This window comes from Danio aesculapii, chromosome 11 (genome assembly GCF_903798145.1).
Source record: "Danio aesculapii chromosome 11, fDanAes4.1, whole genome shotgun sequence".
NCBI lineage: Eukaryota > Metazoa > Chordata > Actinopteri > Cypriniformes > Danionidae > Danio > Danio aesculapii.
In genome coordinates this window covers 729,225-755,573 of record NC_079445.1, presented here as the reverse complement: position 1 = coordinate 755,573, position 26,349 = coordinate 729,225, and the positions used below count along the sequence as shown (strand labels likewise).

The 26,349-nt window shown below is 38.0% G+C and overlaps 1 protein-coding gene across 1 annotated transcript in view; it reads left to right on the top strand.

Moving 5' to 3' along the window:
- atg7 (ATG7 autophagy related 7 homolog (S. cerevisiae)) overlaps positions 1–26,349 on the top strand; it is a 95,481-nt gene that overhangs the window by 38,502 nt on the left and 30,630 nt on the right. Inside the window, exons 13-17 of the mRNA XM_056468103.1 lie at positions 2,807–3,001; positions 4,227–4,374; positions 10,203–10,279; positions 11,675–11,790; positions 15,067–15,142. Of these exons, the coding sequence (XP_056324078.1) occupies positions 2,807–3,001; positions 4,227–4,374; positions 10,203–10,279; positions 11,675–11,790; positions 15,067–15,142 (612 nt within the window). The remainder of the gene's footprint in view (positions 1–2,806; positions 3,002–4,226; positions 4,375–10,202; positions 10,280–11,674; positions 11,791–15,066; positions 15,143–26,349) is intronic.

The window sequence follows — 26,349 nt, the reverse complement described above, 5'->3', positions numbered from 1 at the left end:
AAATAAATAAGTTAAATAAATAAGATAAATAAATAAATAAGTTAAATAAATAAATAAATAAGTTAAATAAATAAATAAATAAGTTAAATAAGTTAAATAAATAAGTTAAATAAATAAGTTAAATAAGTTAAATAAGTTAAATAAGTTAAATAAATAAATAAATAAGTTAAATAAATAAGATAAATAAATAAGTTAAATAAATAAGTTAAATAAATAAGATAAATAAATAAGTTAAATAAATAAGTTAAATAAGTTAAATAAGTTAAATAAATAAATAAATAAGTTAAATAAATAAGATAAATAAATAAGTTAAATAAATAAGTTAAATAAATAAGATAAATAAATAAATAAGTTAAATAAATAAGTTAAATAAATAAGTTAAATAAATAAATGAATAAATTAATTAATTAATAAAAAAAATTATAAGTTAAATAAATAAATTAATTAATTAAATAAGTAAATAAATAAATTAATTAATTAATTAAATAAATAAGTAAATAAATAAATAAATTAATTAATTAAATAAGTAAATAAATAAATAAGTTAAATAAATAAATAAAGGTTGTAACCGTAATACATTTACTGCTTTGTAATGTTTTTGTTAGTTGACACTTAAAGATGTTTAGGGACTGAAGACACCAAGTGATGAAGTGTGTCAGGTGTAATTTTGTCCCATTCTTCCTGCGAACAAGTCTTCAGGTGGGCAACCGTACGGGATCTTCATTGACGCATTTTGCATTTCAAAATATGCCACACATTCTCTATTGTAGACAGGTCAGGACTGCAGGCAGGCCAGTCCAGTACCTGTATCCTCTTTCTCTGCTGCAGGACTCTGTAATGTGGTTTTGCGTTGTCTTGTTGAAATATGCGTGGGTGTCCCTGGAAAAGAAGGCAGCATATTGTGCTCCAGAATCTCTCTGTACTGTTCAGCATTAATGGAGCATCACAGAAGAGCAAGTTACCTTTCCCAAGAGCACTGACACAACCCCTTACCATGACAGAGCCTGGCTTTTGGACTTGTTGCTGGAAACAGTCTGGAGGATCCTTTTCTTCTTTGATCCGGAGCACACGGTGTCCATTTCTCCCAAAAAATACCTAAATACTGCTTCATCAGAGCACAGTACACGTCTCCACTGTGTGATGGTCCATCCGAGCCCAGAGAAGTCGATGGCGCTTCTGGACACTGTTAACATAGGGCTTCCTTTTGGCACAGTACAGCTTTAACTGGCCTTTGTGGATGTAACTACGCATATTGTGTGTGTGTGTGTGTGTTTGTGAAGCATTATTATTGGATGTTTGAGTACTCCTGGCTAAATAATCTTTTCTTCTCTGTCATATATGTGTGTGTCGTGCTGATATTATGGTCTGCTGTGTTTTATTCATCATTAATTCATCTGCTCATCCTGTATCGATCCGATCCCCTGTTCTGCTCATTACACACACATTTACCTTCACAGGAGCCCTGCGTGTGTCAGGCCAATTAGACCGGACTGATATCCATGCAGTAATTACCACCCATACACCCATACATATACACAAACACACTTCCATACACACACATAAATATATGTACACAAATACACACGCACAAACACACATGCATACATAAATACCTACTGTACGTAACATGCATACAGTACATATGCGCACACATATACATACATACACACAAACGCAAACACCCACACAAACACATTCATAAATACACACATGCAAACATATACACAAACACACCCACACACATTCATATAAACACACACACATAAACACATACACACGCATACAAATACATGCACACACATACATATGCAAACACAGACACACCTACATACACAAAGAGAGACAAACGCAGACACACACAAACACACATACATGTATAAACATGTCACAAAGCGACGATCATCTCAGACTGGTTTCTTGAACATGACAGTGAGTTCGCTGTACTCAAATGGCCTCCACAGTCACCCGGTACTAGTAAGCTGTACCTAATAAAGTGGCCGTGAGTGTATGCATAACTTCTTTTTTGTTTGCAGAGTCCTCCAGGGCTCTGTTATAGGACCACTGCTGTTTACATGTGGCCAAGATAATATAATCAGGAAATGTGGATCAACTATGAGATCATACACAAGTGTTTATCCTCAGACCTTCTGAAGTGCAGAAATCTGTAAACAGCCGGATCGTTTGCTTGTTAGATATCCAAGAATGGAAATTTACCATCGCCAGCAGTTTTACAGTACAGATGATCACTTCATTTTGGGTTCCCTAAATGTGTTCAGCCTTCATGAAAATATGAAAATGTTCGGCTGATGTTCTTTCAACTTACTCCCTTATTTATTAGGGGTTTCCACAGTGGAATGAACCACCAATTATTCCAGCATATGTTTTACACAGTGGATGCCCTTCCAGCCACAACCCATCTGCTGTGTAAAACATATGCTGGAATAGTTGGCGGTTCATTCCATTGTGGTGATCTCTGCTGAATATAGGGACTAAGCCGAAGGAAATGAAGGAATGAATGTATTTACTAACATGAACAAACAATGAACAATACATTTACTACAGTGTTTGTTGTTAGTTGAAAGTACAGTTGCTGATTGTTAGTTCATGTTAACTAGTTACTGTTGAACTATGTTTAATAAATGCTGTACTGCTGAAAAGTATTGTTCATAATGAGTTCATGTTAGATTATTAGATGATATTAGCTAATTAACCTCATTGTAAAGTGACCAAAATATTTGTTGTCTTGAGTTTTTGTCATTACTTTTGTTGGCAGTGTGTGAATATATTATTGTTCTCTGTTGTTCAGAATGCAGAAGGCTTCAACATGAGCATCCCGATGCCCGGACACCCGGTCAACTTCTCAGATCTGACCGTAGCTCAAGCGCAGCAGGACGTGGAGCAGCTAAAAAGACTCATTTCTGAACACGACGTGGTGTTTCTGCTGATGGACACGAGAGAGAGTCGCTGGCTGCCCACCGTCATCGCTGCCAGCCAGAGAAAGGTACAGTAGCGTATCCTACTGCAATCTTTCATCTCTTATTCATCTGTTCTCTCCACACATGCTTTTTTATTGTACGGTGATCAACATTTGAAGGGGATCAAAAATGTTTCTGAGAATTATTTAAAACTATTAAGCAACTCCCATTCTTGTCTTAGCATAACTTTTTTGATCCACTTCAGATGTTGACTGAATTAAACAAATGAGTAAATGATTAAGTAAACGAATAAGTAAACAAAGTAAATAAAAATAAAAAATAAAAATAAAAGTAAATAAAAATATTTAAATAAATAATAAATAAGTAAACATAAAATAGAAGAATAATAAATATTATAAATAAATAAATAAATCCATAAAAACTAACATACATAAGTAACTACATACATAAGTAAATAAATAAATAGATAAATAAGTAAATAAATAAACAAATAATAAATAAATAAATAAATAAAAATAAGTAAATATAAAATAATAATAAATAGATATAAAATGATAAAATAAATAAATAAGGGAATAAAAATAAGTAAATAAAAAATAAATAAATATAAAAGTAATAAAATACATAAATAACGGAATAAAAATAAAAATAAGTAAATAAAAAATAAATAAATAGTTAAATAAGTAAATATAAAATAAATAAATATAAAAATAAATATAAAAATAATTAAATAAATAAATATAAAAATAAATATAAAAATAATAAAATAAATAAATATAAAAATAAATATAAAAATAATAAAATAAATAAGGGAATGTAAATAAAAAATAAATAAATAGTTAAATAAGTAAATCTAAAATAAATTTTAAAATAAATATAAAAAATAATAAAATAAATAAATAAGGGAATAAAAATAAAAATAAGTAAATAAATAAATAAATAAATATAAAATAATAATAAATAGATATAAAAATAATAAAATAAATAACATGTAAATAAAAAATAAGTAAATAAAAAATAAATAAATAGTTAAATATAAAATAATAATAATAAATAAACAAACAAATAAATAAATATGAAAATAATAAAATAAATAAATAAATGCGTGAATAAAAATAAAAATAAGTAAATAAATAGAAAATAATTAAATAAAAAATAGAAAATAAAATAAAAAAACAATAAATATAAAAAAAATAAAAAATAAAATAAGTAAATAAATAAATAACATCAGTAAAACTTATTTTTTAGAGAGAGAGCATTCATTATCTGTCTGCTACTGTTTCTCTGCAGTTAATAGTAAACGCTGCTCTAGGATTCGACACATTTGTGGTAATGAGACACGGCCTGAAGAAACCCAGAGAGTCTGAAGAGTCCAGTCCGATGTCTGCCTCTTCCAACTCCTCATCTTCCAACACACCGGCCGCCACTGTTACTGCAGGTACAGACGCTTTTTACACCACTTTTACTGCTGTTTACATGAAGAGCGCTGTAAAAACCAGCATATAAACACTCAGCAGACGCCTACAGTAAATGTCAAGTGGAAAATGTCAGATGTCGTCACAGAGACTGCAGATATAAAGTCATGAAAAACCTGGAAGATTTCAGAGAATTAAGGGCGTTCAATGAAATAAATTGAAGTTATTGAAATATGTGCATAATAAAATGTGCATATTGTGGTAGCAAATGAGTTATTAAAACTGTAATGTTTAAAAATGTGTTGGAGAAGTTCATGTTAAAGGGTCACGAAACCCTGAAACACGTTTTTATTTGTTTTAATTTACTAAAATATCTCTAAAACAATCGTAAAAACAAGCGCACTTCCGCATTGAAGAATAAGGTCAATATTCTAAACAGGAAAAAAGAAGGAAGGTACACAAATGAAGCTATCTCACATGAAAAATAAATCTTTGCCATCTTATGTAAAATAAAATCACCGTCCAGTTTAAACATCGCTAAATATCTTTGAAATGTTGTATCATAATATATTGTTAAATTAATATATTGTTGTTGTTTTATTTAATTGTATTAATTTCTAATTGTATTTTAACACTTGTGTTATTAGGCAATGTTTAAAGTTTACAGTAATTACAGTAATTACCATTTATTGTTCATTTAATACTGAGCCTTTAATTGTCATTTATTTGTGATTCACAAAGCCTGAACAGTCCTCACTTTAGATTAGGTCACAAAACTGCATGAAGTCGAGTTAATAAAGCATTTATTCACATGCATACTAACCATTACTATACGCCTGAATAATAAAATATAGAAATGTGGATTTGAATAGTTTATTAATCGTGTACTAACTTATTCTGAAGGATTCTCAAAGCCACCCACTACTCTTAAATACTAATAGTTTGTAAATAATGCAATGCTGAATTTAGTAATGAACAATTGATAAGTAATAAATTATGAAAACACAATCATTAAGCACATTATAAATTATAAATGAACGGCTGTATTTATGAACTGCTTACTAACGTCTATAAATGCTTTACAGATAATGAGTTCACTATATGCTAATGCTTAATAGATGATTGATAGTGTGTAGTTATTATAAAGTGTAACCAAAATATTATAGGAAATACTGTGAAAATGTCCTTGGCCTGTTAAACATCATTATCTAGTCTAATATTATGTGCTGTCATCATGGCAAAGATAAAATAAATCAGTTATTAGAATTGAGTTATTAAAACTATTATGATTAGAAATGTGTTGAAGAAAATCTGTTAAACAGAAATCGGGGGAAAATATTCAGGATTGTTAATAATTCTGACTTCAACTGTTCCTTTAACTGGAAGCCAAGCTGAAAACTCATAACAGTCTGTCTGTAGAGCTTTCTAAGTAATCGGCCAAAATCAATTTCCCTATGCGGAGAGTTAATGAAGTTCTATTCCCGGAGCCGACTGTTGTTTGCAGCTCTTTGTTTCTCCAGATCTCAGTCAGTCTGTCAGTATAGCAGAGACTCAAGCATTTATATTGCAGTATTTCTGGCAATAATAAAAGTCTGCACACGAATATGTAGGCTATGGCAAGGTAAACTTTATTTATAGACCCCCATTTTACACTATACCATAGTTGATCCAAAGTGCTTTCCAACAATAAAATAAAATATCAGGACACCGCTGGTATAAGCAATAGTTTCCAGGATAGTCATGATCTTTATTAATCTTTCAAAAGAGGCCTGAATGTCATCAGTGTGCTTTGTCTGTAGCTTTTTTTTTGTATTGTGCTGCAGATCCTAGAGAAGCGGAATATTAAATGAGTAAACAGTGGGCGTGGCTTGTTTTTTTACTGTGAGCTGATTGGATGTTGTAAAGTAGGCGTTTCATTCAGTAAGATGGGAATAGGGTTTGGAGAGAGTTATTACAACCTAACAGACTCCTCCTCCTGCTCACCATTTCTGTTTGTTGACAAAACTGACAGCTGGAGGGGCGTGGTTAAGTATGTTAGCCACGCCCCAATACGTCAGACAGACCTAATCTGAGAATTGAACTGAAAACAAACAGGAAGTGCATTTTCAGGTTTACATTAAAGATTAGAAAGGCAAACTATTGTTTTATCCTCTTAATGACATGCACAGATGAACTGTTCACCACAGAACTAGCAATGTGAGCTAACAAAATCAATATGGTTAGTTCTGATTTCATGTGGGCTTTAAATTGCACTTTAATTTTCACTGGATTCTGATTGGCTTCAATACAGTTCAAAGTTATGCATCGCCTGCACTATACCAAAACCAAATTGCACAATATTGTCCCCTCTATTTCACCTCAGTGTGACAAGTGTCAAATTACAGAGGACACCACAGCTCACGCGTTTTGGTTTTGCCCTACTTTGTTCAATTTTTGGACAAACATTTTTGATTTATACTCCAAGGCCTATAATATTTCCCTCCAACCGGACACAGAGCTTGCTATTTTTGGTGTTTCAGAACACTCCCTCACCCTTCCAAAACATCTACAACAAGCTCTTACTCATGACTGTGGCCAAGCGGCTAATACAAAAAAAACCTGGAAATCTCCTTTACCTTTTCAAACCTGGTTAATGGATACGGCCTCCGTTAAACACTTGGGTAAGGCTCAGATTTATCAGGTCCAATTCCAACAAAAAATTCTTTGCTACTTGGGAACCCTTTCTTAGATACTTAGACCTGAAACATGCTCTATCCAAATCCAGCACTCTTCATGAAAACTGACCGGCACACTACCTTATAAGACTTTGTGATGTCTACATACTGTGCATCACTACATTTTGTATCCCCAACAGCCACATGTATAGCAATTCATATATTTACCTGCAAAATGTGTATACTCTGAGACAATATTGTTTGTTTGTTGTTTTTCTGTTGTACTTAACCTTAAAATAAAAGTATAAAAAATAGAAAAATTGTTCCTCAGTATATCTTTATCGCTGTATTTGTGCTGTAAATTAACACTCTGAACCATGTTTACAACTATATCTTTATTGTTATCATTATAGTTATCCTGCTTTAGTGTGAACAGGCCTTAAATACACACATTTCTTCTGCAGTATTTTTAGCATTTTTGTTTCTCTGAGCTCTTGCGGTCTCGCAGCAGGATCGGCCTGTTTTTAAGACTGCGTGAAGCTGAATATGGAGCCCCTGCTTTCTGCGTTTTTCCGGTTATTGTGCTGTAAAGGCAGGAGTTCGTGCTGTCTGTGCGTCTCCTGTGGGTTTTGGAGCAGGTGTGATGCAGGAAAGATCATCAGCCTGCCCTTCAGACTCATATCTGTGCCTCTGATGGAAAATTCACAATTACTTAGGGCTACTCTGCAAAAAAATGCTTCCTTACTCAGAGCTTTAGTCTTGTGTCTAGTCTAAAATATCTAAACAATCCTTAAATCAAGAAGCGTATTCTGGATAAGGAAAATATATTGGTTTGCTTTCAGAAATAATGAAGTGAGTTTTTCCTTAAAACAAGCTAAATAATCTGCCAATGGGAAAAGGGAAATAAACCTGTTTTTGCTTTGAAATAACATTATTCAGCTTACCCCAATGGCAGATTATTTTGTCAAAATAAACCAGTTATTAGAAATGAGTTATTAAAACTGTGATGTTTTAAAGTGTGTTGAAAATTCTTCTCTGTTAAACAGCACTTGTGAAATACTTGAGCAGTATGAATGAACTCAGATGTACTACATCCGCCATTTTGTTTATAGTGCTATTTTATAATATAATTTTATTCATAAAAGTCAGTCAGTCAAAAATATTGAAATAAAAAAGTTTATTTACAGATTATTTACAGTAACTTTTTTAATGTTATTTTTCTTCACGTGAACTTTGAGCGAACTTTGAATCGTCAAACAGACCCAAGTTAGATCGCTTCATGCTAATACCCTAGAGCAGATGCTAGCCAATCACGTTTACGGAACCCTGGAAAAGTAATGTGATTGGCTGTTGGCCTCTGCAAAGTGTAGACGCGGACATATTTCGCGAATGAACCTTGAAGCACGCGGAAACTGTGAAGTGCGCAGCCGCGGAGGTGTGACAAATTTCACCGCGTGTGTAATTATTATCCCCGGTGAAGATGTGCAGCGAGGAGACGCCTGATGACCAAGACGAGCCAGTAACTGCGAAAATGGCCGACATGAGCAGGAGTTTGAGCAGCGTTCTAGCGTGCACGATCATAGCGGTAAATATGCATCTGAGCAAGTCTCTGACAGTGTAATATAGCTTAACGTAACATTATAGCCTTTGTCTTTCCTACGTTATGTTATGAATAACTTCACATGAATCTGTGTGCTGACGACGTATGCTTTACTTCTGCACTAAACTATCTGTTATTGTTACATTCTTTCTAGAACGTGCAGTGATCAATGTGTTGACTGCATTTATTTAGCAGTAAAATTAGCCTGGGTGCTAATGTTGCATTATTAACGAAATGAAAGTGTTGACCGTGCATGTGTTTTGCACTAAAATCAGTAATTAGTAATGTTGCATTGTTTTGCAACGTGTTATGAGCTGTCAAAGAGCATGTGAATATATTTTGCAAATAAATCACGAATTGTGGAAGTGTTGCAAAACATTTGCGTCTTGTGTTTCATTGATGACGTAAACAACGACTAGTCGACGTCTACGACTAGTCGAAGTCGTTCAACCCCTTATATATATATATATATATATATATATATATATATATATATATATATATATATATATATAGTGTCAAATAAATAAATAAAAGTTCTCCTGGAATTGTCAATATAGAAGAAAGAAATCTTAATTTGCATTCGTTGTGAAACGTTGAGTGTTGAAATAAGCAAATATACTGTCAATCTTCTGTTCCAATCGCTCCATGTGTGAAATATCAGTTCTAAGTGCCTATTAAAAAAGTCCTAACTTGTAAAAATGTCCTAAGCTAGAGCTAAAACACAAAGTTTCTCTAACTGGACTCTTTATAAAGCCAACTTAAGTCTCAAGCTTAGAGAGTCACTGCGGTTGCGTCTGAAATCGCATACTTCCATACTATATAGTACACTTAAACAGTATGTGAGCCGAGTAGTAAGTCCAAATTTATAGAATTTGAAAAACAGTATGCGGAAGTACCCGGATGATCGACTACTTCTGGCGAGATTATGAAGTGCGCATCCAATGCACGCTACGCTATCCCATGATGCCCCATGAGAGAATTCATGAATGGGAGTGAAGCGACGCAACTGAAGTGATTGTCACGTGATTATGACAAAATGGCGGATGTAGTACATCTGAGTTCCATTTATACTGCTCACATTCGTACTGTATAGAACGTACTTTTCCAATGATCGAGTAAATTTGAATTCAAATGCAGTACCTACTGAGATTTCGGTCGCAGCCTGTCTGTTTTTTCTACTACACAGCTGACTAACTACTTCTATCATTGTGCCTGCTTAAGTAACCAGCACATTGAGAATCGAGCGCCCCCTGGTGCTCAGAAGTAACTGACATTTGTTACATCATTTTCATGTGGACAGAGATATATATATATTTTTTAATGAAGGTGGGGAAATCTCAATTGATAATGATAGTCATGTACATGTAAACATGGCCTAAATATGCTAGCATTAGCCATCTTCCAAAAAATGTAATCCTTTCAAGTATATCTGCATATATTCGTTCAACAGACTTCAAATTCAATTGCCAATGCTGAAGTATTTCACTGACCAGAAGTGTGTGAGCTGATGTAGTGAATGCAGAGCTCTGACTCCTGTTTAATGTTGTTGTTGGTATTATTCTGCTGTAAACATGACATATCTGTTTATTCCCAGGATCCTCTCTGTTCTCCAACATCCCTGGTCACCGCCTCGGCTGCTACTTCTGCAATGATGTGGTGGCTCCTGGAGACGTGAGTTTAATCAAGCACATTCACATCTGCGGTCAAATGAGATTTTACTCAGGACCCTTATTATATTAGGATATAAATGTAGCTGAAACCAATCAATCATATGCTAAAGAGACTGTACGCCTGGAAATCATATCCTGAGGCTAAATATTAGCACTGGGAAAATAAATCAATGTGTTAAATTATTCTGAGATTTCTGAATGCATTGAGGAGCAGTATCTGCTGTTGAAAACTTTCTTAGAGCGTCGTCTGCTGTTAAACACTATCCTAGAGCGCCGTCCATCTGCTGTTAAACACTATCCTAGAGCACCGTCTGCTGTTAAACACTATCCTAGAGCGCCATCTGCTGTTAAACACTAGCTTAGAGCGCCGTCCGTCTGCTGTTAAACACTGTCCTAGAGCGCCGTCCGTCTGCTGTTAAACACTAGCCTAGAGCGCCGTCTGCTGATAAACACTAGCCTAGAGCGCCGTCTGCTGATAAACACTAGCCTAGAGCGCCGTCTGCTGTTAAACACTATCCTAGAGCGCCATCTGCTGTTAAACACTATCCTAGAGCGCCGTCTGTCTGCTGTTAAACACTAGTCCAGAGCGCCGTCTGCTGTTAAACACTATCCTAGAGCGCCGTCTGCTGTTAAACACTATCCTAGAGCGCCGTCTGCTGTTAAACACTATCCTAGAGCGCCGTCTGCTGTTAAACACTATCCTAGCGCGCCGTCTGCTGTTAAACACTATCCTAGAGCGCCGTCTGCTGTTAAACACTATCCTAGAGCGCCGTCTGTCTGCTGTTAAACACTATCCTAGAGCGCCGTCTGTCTGCTGTTAAACACTATCCTAGAGCGCCGTCTGTCTGCTGTTAAACACTATCCTAGAGCGCCGTCCGTCTGCTGTTAAACACTATCCTAGAGCGCCGTCCGTCTGCTGTTAAACACTATCCTAGAGCGCCGTCCGTCTGCTGATAAACACTATCCTAGAGCGCCGTCCGTCTGCTGATAAACACTATCCTAGAGCGCCGTCCGTCTGCTGATAAACACTATCCTAGAGCGCCGTCCGTCTGCTGTTAAACACTATCCTAGAGCGCCGTCCGTCTGCTGTTAAACACTATCCTAGAGCGCCGTCCGTCTGCTGATAAACACTATCCTAGAGCGCCGTCCGTCTGCTGTTAAACACTATCCTAGAGCGCCGTCCGTCTGCTGTTAAACACTATCCTAGAGCGCCGTCCGTCTGCTGTTTAAAACTATAAGCTCGGAAGCAATTACACAGAGGAATAGGATGCCTCCAAACAGTGTAAGAATCGTCTTCAAAATAGTTTATCCTTCACCGAGCCAAAATTAAACACACTCATAAGTTCAGCAGTCAGTGATATCCTGATTGTCCAGTAAACTCTTGTCCTTCTGTTAGTCCACCAGAGACCGGACTCTGGACCAGCAGTGTACAGTGAGCCGCCCGGGTCTGGCCATGATTGCTGGAGCTCTGGCTGTGGAGCTGATGGTGTCTGTACTGCAGCATCCAGAAGGGTACGAGCACCAACATTTACTACAGTGTACATTAGGTATAAGAGTCCGAGGTATGATAACATTGGATAAAAATATCACGGTAATAATCACCGCAACTATTCCAGCAAATGTTTTACACAGCGGATGCCCTTTCTGCCGCAACCCAGTATTGGGAAACACCCATACACACTCATTCACACACTCATACACTACGGCCAGTTTAGTTCCTCCAGTTCCTCTATAGCGCATGTGTTTGGACTGTAGGGGAAACCGGAGCACCCGGAGGAAACCCACGCTAACACGGGGAGAACATGCAAACTCCACACAGAGTAACAACCAACCCAGCTGGGACTCGAACTAGCGACCTTCCTGCTGTGAGGCCACAGTGCGACACCACTAAGCCACCGTGCCGCATGCATCCACACTATTAAATATTATAGAAATGTACATCATAGTGATCTGTTAATGCCATATTAGCATTTTAATTTACTAAGTAGCATGTTGTCTGTCCCAAAAGCTTGCATACTCATCTGTTCCTCACAAAAAAGTACACACTATTAAGACGTAGTGCAAGTAGGCGAATTGAGACGTAGCACGTTTGACCAATCAGCAACAGTGCACAGCAGCACTCAGCCAATAGTGTAAGTTTGGGGGCCGGGCTTTCTGACTGGCTGCAGAATAGTCAATAATTTTGCCTTCACAAATGTCACGCTTTAGTCAGCTCATGCCATCTTAACTTCGTTTCCAGTCCTGCATTTCAGTCAGTCAGAATCAGTAAAGTCATATCTGAAAAGCAGAAAGCCTGCGTTATTTCCAGATGGGTGAGAGGAAAATAAAAAGCTTTCATCCATGTTTGCTGTTCAAGAAAGAGACTGAATCTGTGCCCCAGATAGTGCTGGTGTCGTCCTGATGCATTACGCTGTTACAGAGCGCTGATAAAAGCCTTCAGATAAGAGCTTCACAACTGCAGGGGGTTTCAGCTGTCAGACAATTCACAAAGCACATAGTCTCCAGGATCGCACAGTACACTTGAGTTCAGCTCACAATTCACCACATTAACAAACCATTGACTAAAAACTTATTAAATTAGCAGTTTTCTGTTTTTATTTTAATTTCCCCAATTTATTTCTGCTTTTGAATTGCATTATGGGACCTTAATCTTTCTTCCAACAACTTTTAACCCTGAAAAGTGACTCTTCTGCACATGTGTGATAGTCTGCAGCGCTATATTGTCTTTGGTGTTGTATATTACGCTTCAGAAACCTTGTAATAAACTGCAGCACATTTTCTGGTATTTTACACACTTATTTCTCTAGATATTATTTCTTATATTATCTCAAATGACTAAAATGCCAATAAAAGTCCCTTTGTTAAACTGTAGAGTTGAATTTTCAACATCAAAAGTGGACAGAGCAGAGATCAACATCCCATAATGCAATTCACCACCGCAAATAAACAAAACACAACATTTAGAAAACATTAATTTAACGTACAGCATGTTCAGCATGTTGCATTCATATCCTGCTTTCATATTGTGCTGTGTTGTTAAGTGAGTTTGCTCTTTACGCATCGCTATGTCTTTACTACATTACAAGGTACAAACCTGGTAAATTGAATGAAGGTCAGCTGCAGAAAGCTGTTATTTTGCCCTCCCGGTGTGCTGATGCTGGGAAAGCACTCTTCAGGTGTGGAGCCTGTCTGAAATCACGCACAATAGGGCTGCACAATATTGGAAGAAAATGTTTATGTAACTGCAATGTATTTACACTCATCGGCCACTTTATTAGGTACACCTGTCCAACTGCCTGTGTATGCAAATTTCTAATCGGCTACAATCACATTGCAGCAACTTAATGCATTTAGGCATGTAGACATGGCCAAAACGATTCAAAGTGAGCATCAGAATGGGGAAGAAAGGGGATTTAAGTGACTTTGAACGTGGCATGGTTGTTGGTGTCAGACGGGCTGCTCTGAGTATTTCAGAAACTGCTGATCTACTGGGATTTTCACGCACAACCATCTCTAGGGTTTACAGAGAATGGTCTGACAAAGAGGAAATCTCCAGTGAGCGGCAGTTCTGTGGGCGCAAATGCCTTGTTGATGCCAGAGGTCAGAGGAGAATGGCCAGACTGGTTCCAGCTGATAGAAAGGCAACAGTAACTCAAATAAGCACTCGTTACAACCAAGGTCTGCAGAAGAGCATCTCTGAACACACAACACGTCCAACCTTGAGGCGGATGGCCTACAGCAGCAGAAGACCACACCGGGTGCCGCTCTTGTCAGCTAAGAACAGGAAACTGAGGCTACAATTCACACAGGCTCACCAAAACTGGACAATAGAAGATTGGAGAAACGTTGCCTGGTCTGATGAGTCTCCATTTCTGCTGACACATTCAGATGCTCGGCTCAGAGTTTAACATGAAAGCATGGATCCATCCTGCCTTGTATCAGCGGTTCAGGCTGCTGGTGGTGGTGTAATAGTGTGGGGGAGATTTTCTTTGGGTCCATCAGTACTAACTGAGCATGGTGTCAACGCCACAGTCTACCTGAGTATTGTTGCTGACCATGTCCATCCCTTTATAACCACAGTGTCTCCATCTTCTGATGGCTACTTCCAGCAGGATAACGCACCATGTCATAAAGCACCAATCATCTCAGACTGGTTTCTTGAACATGACAATGAGTTCACTGTACTCAAATGGCCTCCACAGTCACCAGAGCTCAATCCAATAGAGCACCTTTGGGATGTGGTGGAACGGGAGATTGGCATCATGGATGTGCAGCCGTCAAATCTGCAGCGACTGCGTGATGCTATCATGTCAATATGGAGCAAAACCTCTGAGGAATATTTACAGTATCTTGTTGAATCTCTGCCATGAAGGATTAAGGCAGTTCTGAAGGCAAAAGGGGTCCAACCCGGGACTATTGAGGTGTACCTAATAAAGTGGCCAGTGTGTGTATATTCTATATATATATTAGGATATGAATATAATTTCACCAAATGATTTAAATAGCTGTATTTGTAAAGAATGCATCATTTTTGACTGATTGGGATGATTCTGTAGTGGAGCATATCTGCATAAAATATAATAAATAAGACAAGCAAAGTTAAAACAGAGCAAAGATACTAATATAATAAACAATGATTTGTGTTTTCTGGGGAGGCGAACACTATTTACCTTCTATTTGCCTGTTTGAACTCTATTTTCCACAGGATTTTTAGCGAGTTGTGATTAGTGAAAGGGCTGGGGTCCTCGTAAACCACATATACAAGTGTGTGTGTGTGTGTTTGTTTAGGGGTTACGCAGTGGCCAGCAGCAGTGACGACCGCATGAATGAACCGCCGACCTCTCTGGGTCTCGTCCCTCATCAGGTCAGTTATGAGTTTTTCTTTTGATTAGTTAAGATTTGCTCTTCTGTATTGTGTAAATGCCTTGCTGAAGCTGTCAGTGTTTCCCATCTGATGCATTGCGTGTAAAACATCATCCTCAGTATGAGACGAATGCTCACTGAAACTCATGCCCGTCTATAAGCTGCTCTTTTAAACAGGATTTATGCTGGTTTTAATTAACTTTTGGAGACCTTAATGATTTTCTAGTCTGCCGCAGTAATGTTGAAATTAACCTCACTGTGGGGAAAGGTTCATATAATGTCAAATAGAATTTAAATACAAGTAATAATGTCAGATATATAATTCAATATCAGTCTAAAGTGTCAGATGAAGACCGGGTTCATTTTATGCAATTGTTCTCTCATTAGTAATTTAAAGGGATAGTTCACACACAAATGAAAATTCTGTCCCCATTTACTCACTTATTTGTTCAACACCTGTTTGAGTTTCTCAATAATAACTGCATACTATGATCATTTATTAAGCATTACCTAATAGTTCATTATTAGCTAAGCATTATTTCTACATTAATAGATGTTAGTAAACAGTTTATAACTAAAGCTACCAATGCTGTATTCTTGACATGTATAATGTGCTCAATGATTGTGTTTTCACACTTCCTTAATGATTCATCTTTCATTACTAAGTGAAGAATTGCATTATTTACAGTTTAATTCAGTTTATTCAGAATGCGTAGGTAAATGCTGAATAATCTATTTAAATTAACATTGATATATTATTATGCTTTAATGCATCTGCATCTATATCTAGATATAAAGCTACATCTATATCTACATCTATATGTACATATATAGCTGCATCTATATCTACATATATAGCTGCATCTATATCTACATCTGTAGCTACATCTGCATCTATATCTACATCTATATCTACATCTGCATCTATATCTACATCTATATCTACATCTGCATCTATATCTACATCTATATCTACATCTGCATCTATATCTACATCTATATCTACATCTGCGTCTATATCTACAGTACTGCAGCACCGTGTGTGATCACATTCATTCACTCACGCATTCTCAGTAGCCACATCTGTAGCTGCATCTATATCGATATCTGCATCTATATCTATATATATATAGCTGCATCTCTATCTACATCTGTAACTACATCTGCATCTATATGTACATATACAGCTGCATCTATATCTATATCTGCATCTATATCTACAAATATAGCTACATCTATATCTACATCTATATGTACATATATAGCTGCATCTATATCTACATCTGTAGCTACATTTACATCTATATCTACATCTATATCTACATCTGCGTCTATATATACAGTATGTTCACTATGTTACATAACTGCCCCCTGCTGGTCATGTCTTTCTTGTGTTAGACCATGTTATGCTGTGCCGTGCAGAGCATTCGTCACATTCGTTCACTCACGCATTCTCAGTAGCCACATCTGTTGCTGCATCTGTATTTACATCTATATCTACATCTACATATATAGCTGCATCTATACCTGGAGTATATCTATAGCTGCATCAGTTTCTACATCCATGTCTACATCTTTATTTATATCTTTATCTAAAACAAAAGATAAATAGACATATTCGACACTAGAGTTTATATAATTTTATCATAAGCAGTATAGCTTTCTAAACTTGAACCTTTTACTCGCCATAAAAACAGCCAATGAAATCAGCTCTTCTCTCGTTATTTCTATGTAAAATAGGATTTAAAATTGCACAGACTAAAGCGAATACCAAAACCGCTAATATTTGCTATTTAACAGTGTGTGATTTGGAGCTAATGTGATTCATAAGCTGGATGTTGAAATCCTGCAGTCAACAAAACGCCTCGCTGCTTGTGGTTTTGCTGGTCGTGTCGCAAAATCTCTTCTATCATGGAGAGCTTTAATAAAAGAGAGCTTTCATCACTTGTTGCTTTCATTGCAGATCTAAAAATGTTCCTGTCGTGCTGTTTATTTGCTTGGGTCAATAAATACCCGGTGCTGCAAAAGTCATTGAAAACCTGTCCTTAAATCTCAGTCTCGCGCCTCAAACTTCACTGCACCACACATTTTTCTCTTAATATTTCAGCTGTATTTATAAACTGCTTGCTAACATCGGACTCGAATTTTCGGATATGAATATGAAAAAAATGCATACAAAAATTGCGGGCTTCAGTGTGCAAAGAGCTTTACAATTGAGAGTCACGGTTCAGGACGAACACATGAACAGTTACACCCCTAATATTGATGCTACAGAGTGCCATAGAACAGTGCATTAGTGCGCGATAGTGGGATGATCTGCACATTTGAGGTCTGCACATGCTCAGTAGCGTCCAGCCGTGTGTGACATTCAGACGGGCAGCAGGCGGCATCTGGAGCCCTGTGAAAAGCAAACACACACACACACACACACCTTGTCTCGTTTTCTCGTTTTATCTGTCAGCTCCACTTCTCAAAGCCGTGATGATTTGGCAGATAATTTCCTGCAGTCTCGCGTCCTCACACACACACACACACACACACACACTAGAGCTGACCTTCAGGCCTCTTTGTCCACCGCCAGGAGCCTGTGCATTTGTTCTGCTCATTCACACAGCAGAAGTGTGTGTTTGAGGCTGGAGAAATCAGCTCCACATCAGTCCCAAATCCTGCTGATCAACAACCAGACTGTAACAGGTCAGGATAATCAGACACAAGATTATCATCACTGACTGAGACTATTAAAAACACAAGAGCGCGCTTGTCTAACTTAAAGGGCACCTGTGATGAGAATCATCTTTTGTAAGCTGTTTGGACAGAGCTGTGTGCAGGTTTAGTGTGTCCACAGTCATACATACAGTCTCTTTATTTAAATTTCCTGATGTTAAAATAAGATCCAAATCCCTCCCATTTTGAGGTCCACCACAACATGATGTAGGAGTGTGGTTTCCCCGCCCACTGAATTGATTGACAGCCTTGTATTAACATGTCCCCTTAGTAACGCATATATATATACACACACACACACACACACACACAGTTGAAGTCAGAATTATTAGGCCACCATTGAATTTTTTGTTCTTTCCCAAATTATGTTTAATAGAGCAAGGAAATTTTCACAGTATGTCTGAAAATATTATTTCTTCTGGAGGAAGTCTTGTTTTATTTCGGCTAGAATAAAAGCAGTTTTTAATTTTTAAAAAAACATTTTAGGTCAATATTATTAGCCCCTTTAAGCTATATATTAAGCTATATATAGTCTACACCAGTGTTTCCCAACCCTGTTCCTGGAGGCACACCAACAGTACATATTTTAAATGTCTCCCTTTTCTGACCCATTAACTTCAGGTGTTGGAGTCTCTTCTGATGTTATGATGAGTTGATTCAGGTGTGTTTGATTAGGGAGAGGTTGAAAATGTGTACTGTTGGTGTGTCTTCAGGAACATGGTTGGGAAACACTGCTCTAGAGAACAAACCATCCTTATATAAGAACTCTCTAGTTAACCCGATTAACCTAGTTAAGCCTTTAAATGTCACATTAAGCTGTATAGAAGTGTCTTGAAGAATATCTAGTCTAATATTATTTACTGTCATCAAAGAGAAAATAAATCAGTTATTAGAGATGAGTTATTAACACTATTATGATTAGAAATGTGTTAAAATAATCTGCTCTGTTAAACAGAAATTTGGGGGGAAAATAAACAGGGGGGCTAATAATTCTGACTTCAACTGTATATGTATGTATGTATGTGTGTATGTTTTTGATGAGATTGATTGTGATCTTTTGACAGCACTAATGTATATAAAATAACAATTCACTAAATATAATAAAACAACCAGCAGGAGTCTGTGGGGAGAAGAGCTAAACATGATTATAGATTAGATTAGCCTTGTTTTATTTATCAGTGCTGCTTGGTCTGATTAAATTAACCTCATGAGTCTGATTTCTGGCCAGGACGTCGAGTCAAAGAGGCTGAATCAGAAACTAAATAAAATGCTGACTTTCAGAATTAATATAATAATAATAAATTATTATTAATAATCTAAAATTAATCATAAATATTATTATTATTATTAAAAAACTATAACCATTCATAATAGTAATCATCATCATCATAAATTACATGATAATGAAATAACCAATACAACTATATAAAGGTCAGTATTTCAACAATAATTTATTACGTTCAGTATTGTCATTATATGTAACATTCAAAATTAAAGTCATGGGAGAGGGCTCACTGTGGCCTCACAGTAAGAAGGTCACTGGTTCGAGTCCCGGCAGGGTTAGTTGGTGTTTCTGTGTGGAGTTTGCATGTTCTCCCCGTGTTGGTGTGGGTTTCCTCCGGGTGCTCCGGTTTCCCCCACAGTCCAAACACATGCGGTACAGGGGAATTGATGAACTAAATTAGCTGTAGTGTGTGTGAATTAGTGTGAATGGGTGTTTCCCAGTACTGGGTTGCGGCTGGAAGGGCATCCACTGTGTAAAACATATGCTGGAATAGTTGGTGGTTCATTCCGCTGTGGCGACTCCTGATGAATGAAGGGACTAAGCTGAAGGAAAATGTCGCCCACTGCTGAAGATGTAACTGTGAAAGTGCGCAGGAGTGTATGTGTGTGTGTGTGCGTGTGTGCGTGTGTGTGTGTGTGTGTGTGTGTGTGTGTGTAATCCTGCTGAAAGCGCCTCTCTGAAGGCTTCAGCTCAAAGTGTTTGTCTTTTAATGTTTATCGCTGCACACTTGGGGATGATCAGCGGCTTTACACACACACACACACACACACACACACACACAAAAACACTGTTCCACAGTCACACACGTACACACACACACACTCTCTCTCTCTCTCTCTCTCTCTCTCTCTCTTATACACGCGTATAAAAACAAACACACAATCACATAGACATATACACGCACTCTCACATAGACAAAACACCCTGTCATACACACATGCACACACACTCTCTCTCTCACACACACATGTACTGTACAAACAAACAACACACTCAAATATACACAGACACAACACAAGCACACACACTCTCTCACCTACACACACACTATCACATACACATACATATATACAACCACACACACACACACACACACACACACAAATACTCTCGCATCCACACATATATACAAGGGCACACACACACTCACACACTAATCGCAGCACACTCGGGGATGTTCAGCAGCTTTATAAGTCTCCAGAGCTGCTGAGAATGTAGAATAGAAGCTTGCGCGCGCGTGTGTGTGTAGGATGAAGAAAGCGTGTTTAAACTCAGCTTGAGCTGAAACTCTGAGGCCTGTGAATGCGCCGCCGCTGCATGCAGATTATTATTGCGGTTATTATTATTACAATATACTTTCATTCTGATTCTCTTCATAATGAGTGTCAGTCAAGCAGAATAATGACTGCTGTTTTATATTTAGCATGACTCACTCTTAAAGTGCGAGTGAGTGATGGAGAGAGAGAGAGTTCATAGAATGATCATGCTGCTCTTTTGTTTGTAGTGGAGTGGTGTTGCGAGAGTCACTTTAAAAAATCCCTACCATTGTGTTTGAATGACAGTCTGAAAGTACTTTAGTTGCTTGATTGAGACTCTGTAGAGCTTAAAAACACGAATGTAAACTTCAGTAGTTGAATAAATATAATTATTATGCATAATAACCATATACCTATTATGTCCAATATATACCGGCCACTTTATTAGGTACACCTCACTCGTCCCGGGTTGGACCCCCTGTTTGCCTTCAGAACTGCCTTAATCCTTGATGTCAGAGATTCAACAAGCTACTGGAAATATTCCTCAGAGATTTTGCTCCATATTGACATGATAGCATCACACAGTCGCTGCAGATTTGTCGGCTGCACATCCATGATGCCAATCTCCTGTTCCACCACATCCCAAAGGTGCTCTATTGGATTGAGCTCTGGTGACTGTGGAGGCCATTTGAGTACAGTGAACTCATTGTCATGTTCAAGAAACCAGTCTGAGATGATTGGTGCTTTATGACATGGTGCGTTATCCTGCTGGAAGTAGCCATCAGAAGATGGAGACACTGTGCTCATAAAGGGATGGACATGGTCAGAACAATACTCACGTAGGCTGTGGCGTTGACACCATACTCAATTGGTACTAATGGACCCAAAGTGTGCCAAGAAAATCTCCCCCACACCATTACACCACCACCAGCAGCCTGAACCGCTGATACAAGGCAGGATGGATCCATGCTTTCATGTTGTTGATGTTAAATTCTGACCTGACCATCCGAATGTGTCAGCAGAAATGGAGACTCATCAGACCAGGCAACGTTTCTCCAATCTTCTATTGTCCAGTTTTGGTGAGCCTGTGTGAATTGTAGCCTCAGTTTCCTGTTCTTAGCTGACAGGAGCGGCACCCGGTGTGGTCTTCTGCTGCTGTAGCCCATCCGCCTCAAGGTTGGACGTGTTGTGTGTTCAGAGATGCTCTTCTGCAGACCTCGGTTGTAACGAGTGCTTATTTGAGTTACTGTTGCCTTTCTATCAGCTGGAACCAGTCTGGCCATTCTCCTCTGACCTCTGGCATCAACAAGGCATTTGCGCCCACAGAACTGCCGCTCACTGGATATTTCCTCTTTGTCGGACCATTCTCTGTAAACCCTAGAGATGGTTGTGCGTGAAAATCCCAGTAGATCAGCAGTTTCTGAAATACTCAGAGCAGCCCGTCTGGCAGCAACAACCATGCCACGTTCAAAGTCTCTTAAATCCCCTTTCTTCCCCATTCTGATGCTCGCTTTGAACTGCAGCAGATCGTCTTGATCATGTCTGCATGCCTAAACGCACTGAGCTGCTGCCATGTGATTGGCTGATTAGAAATGTGCGTTGACGAGCAGTTGGACAGGTGTACCTAATAAAGGGGCCGGCGAGTGTATGTGCATTGCAGTGAACATGTATAAATGTGCGTGCGTGCGTGTGTGTGTAACAAAAAATCCATGATGCATTTGGCCCAAAACTGAAATCAGAACTACTTTGTAGTAATTATTATACAAGTTATTTATATATATATATATATAGTTGAGTTGTTGAACTCAATTTAAAGGGGCTGTTCACACAAAAATTAAAGCTTACTGTTTACTCCTCAAGTGGCTTGATTACACACACACACACACACACACACACACACACATTGTCTCTCTCTCTCTCACACACACACACACACACATAAACAATGTCACACAGTCAGACACATTGTGTCTCTCTCAGACACACACACACACACACATACACGGTCCCTCTCTCTTACATCCACACACACATACTCTCTCTCACACACACAATGTATCACAGATGCACAAACATGCACACACACTCGCAAACTAATTTACTCTCACATACACAGGCACATACACACACACACACTCTCTCACACATACACACAAACGCCGTCAAACAGACAGACACACACATTCACATTTACTTCCTCTCATTTATACACACTCTCTCACACACACACACACGTTCTTACTCTTACATACACACACAGTGACGCAGACACAGGCGTCAAATCTGCTCTTCTTTTTCAGTTCTGCTGCAGTGTTGATGAGCTCCTCCTCCTCATGTAAAACACACACACACACACACACACAGACACACACACAGACACACACACACACACACAGTATAATCTCTACTAGTATTGTGTTGAGCTGATGATCTCACACTGACCCCTGCTGGACACATCAGCAACTGCAGCAGAGCTCTTCATAATCAACCACATCATATTATTCATTCATTCATTTTCCTTAAGCATAGTCCCTTTATTAATCCGGGGTCGACACAGCGGAATGAACCGCCAACTATTTCAGCTTATGTTTTACACAGCAGATGCCCTAACAGCTGCAACCCAGTACTAGGAAACACCCATTCACACTCATTCACACACACACTCATACACTACGGCCAATTTAGTTCAGCAGTTCCCCTATAGCGCATGTGTTTGGACTGTGGGGGAAACTGGAGCACCCGGAGGAAACCCACACCAACACAGGGAGAACATGCAAACTCCACACAGAAACACCAACTGACCCGGCTGAGACTCGAACCAGTGACCTTCTTGCTGTAAGGCGATTGTGCTAATCACTGAGCCACCGTGCCTCCCTATTATCATCATCAATAATGCATACAAACACACATTATTATTAATATTAATATTATTGTTCTGTGTTATTATTTATTATTAATTGTGCTTCGTCTTTTAAATTGATTCATGTATTTTTAAATGAACTTAACCGAGGCAAACCACAGACCCAGCACCGTTTGTTTACAGAAGAACATGTGTAAAATACTCTAAATGGACAATATAAATACTGCTTTTACATAAGAATGAAATCTCTAGAGCAGGGGTCACCAAACTTGTTCCTGGAGGGCCGGTGACCTGCAGATTTGAGCTCCAACCTTAATCAAACACACCTGAACAAGCTAATCAAGGTGGTCTTAGGCAGCGTTTCCCAACCCTGTTCCTGGAGGCACACCAACAGTACATATTTTGGATGTCTCCCTTTTCTGACCCATTAACTTCAGGTGTTAGAGTCTCTTCTGATGTTATGATGAGTTGATTCAGGTGTGTTTGATTAGGGAGAGGTTGAAAATGTGTACTGTTGGTGTGCCTTCAGGAACAGGGTTGGGAAACGCTGTTCTTAGGTATACTTGAAATGCCCAGGCAGGTGTGTTGAAGCAAGTTGGAGCTAAACCCTGCAGGACACCGGCCCTCCAGGAGCGAGATTGGTGACCCCTGCTCTAGAATATCTACTTGATGTTTAAAGTGTGATTTCTGCCCTATTACAGTGTTTTCTGATTGCTTAAGCTTTGAAATTAAGGCTCATTTTGTTAAAACACCACACACTGTTTACACATCCACACACACAAACGGCAGAACACTTCAGTAGTTTTCCAGCATAACACACTTCATCCAAAACTTTACAACACTATAGCAGAACACACTTTTAATAGCGTACAGAACACACACACACACGCCTCAGTCAGTAAAAATATGTTTGTTTCATTTACACACTGCTGTAATCAATCTTAAACACTCATATCATTTCTAACTGACTAATGCTGATATAATCAGGGTTTGAGAGGTATTGCTAGGCCCACACGGAATCTGCGCGCGCAGAACTCTGCAGATTTTAAGCCCATCATTAATTCTGTTTATTTACTAGAGTAAATGTGTGTAAATCTGTATATTTATTCAGTTTTTAAATTAATTACAGTAATATTATTGTCTAATATGAAAATGTTCATCTGATTTATGTACAATAGAGTGTGTACAGTAATTTTTCAGTCCTTTAGTAGAGATACTATATGAGAGACTTGCTTTGTTTACCAAATAAAGTGAGTCTAATTGGATTTGCATTGTAAACATTAAAGTTAAAGAGATGATTTTTACTTCACATATTAAGGTTTGAGTTATGATACTCCCAAAATAATTACGCAGAAATCCACAGATTTTTACCAAAATTCTGCACAGAAATAGCAAAAAACGTCCGCAGACCCTAGGTATTGCTATAGTACATGAACATACTGTATTCACCAAACAGTGATAGCTAAATATTATTATATCCTAACAAACCTTACAACAATGTAAAGCGTATTTATTCAGCTTTCTGCTGATCTATACATCCCCTGTCTCCTGTTTACCAATCACTTTCATGCAACATGTTTATTGAAGACTACTATTTATAGTAGACTACTGTCATCTCAAAAACATTGCAGGAATTAGATGCTTTGTTTCCAGTGAAGACTTGTTGATGCTTTTATCAGCAGCAGGGTGGATTACTGTAACGGCCTCCTCACTGGCCTTCCCAAAAAGACAGTCAAACAGTTGCAGCTCATCCAGACCGCTGCAGCCAGAATTCTGACCAGAACCAGTAAATCAGAGCACATCACACCTGTCCTCAGGTCTTTACACTGGCTCCCAGTTACATTCAGAATAGATTTTAAAGTATTATTACTGCTCTATAAATCACTAAGTGGCCCAGGAGCTCAATACATTACAGATATGCTCACTGAATACAAACCAAACAGATCACTCAGATCTTTAGGATCATATAAACTAGAAATTCCAAGAGTTCAGTCAAAGCAGGGTGAATTGGCTACTAACAGCGCCCCCTACTGCTGGAATCAGCTTCCAGAAATGATCAGATGTGCTCCAACATTAGGCACATTCAAATCAAGACTGAAAACACATCTGTTTAGCTGTGCCTTTACTGAATGAGCACTGTGCTACGTCCGACAGATCGAACTACTATGTTTTTCTCTTCTTTTTCATTCTTTTATAACACATTTAATCTGCTTTTATTCTTATTTATTTTATTTTTATTTTTTTACTATTTTTATTATTTGTTTTTATTTCTCTTACACTTGTTTCTTTTATTCCTGTTTATGTAAAGCACTTTGAATTGCCACTGTGTATGAAATGTGCTATAGAAATAAACTTGCCTTGCCTTACTATTTACTGTACAGCTCTATTACTGTTTATTGAAGTCTAATAGTTTATACCGATTGCTTTTTGATTGTGGTTCCAGCTGATTGGTGTGTCTACAGTTTTGCAGCAGTGTGTGTGTGTGTGTGTGTGCACCTGAGGGCTGTGTTTAACCTATGGTTCATGTGTGTGTTCATTTGAAGGCCTTTGCTTCGATATTGCGAGGAAATTCCATCATGAAAATATCTGTGTCGAAAGCATCCGAGTGTGTTTAGTGATTTGCAGATCACTGTGTAATGGTGTGAAGCTGACAGTGTGCTGACAGTGTGCAGATCTGGCTTTGTGTTTTGCTCCTTGAGTGTACGCTTTTGCTAATTGAGGGAAAAGTTTAATTATAGTGTGTTAGCGATTATGAAAATCTGTAAAACGAGCATGCGGGTTATAGAGAAGCACACACAGACATCAATGATGTGCACAGCCTGTTGTTTGACCAGCACACAGCAGATGGCGCTAGAGATTCATTTATTTCATGTGAGATTTTAGTCTGTACCCACATCAGTATCAGCAAGTAGGTCGCTGGTTCGAGTCCCGGCTGGGTCAGTTGGCGTTTCTGTGTGGAGTTTGCATGTTCTCCTCGTGTTGGCGTGGGTTTCCTCTGGGTGCTCCGGTTTCCCCCACAGTCCAAACACATGCGGTATAGGGGAATTGATCAACTAAATTATCCGTAGCGTATGAGTGTGTAT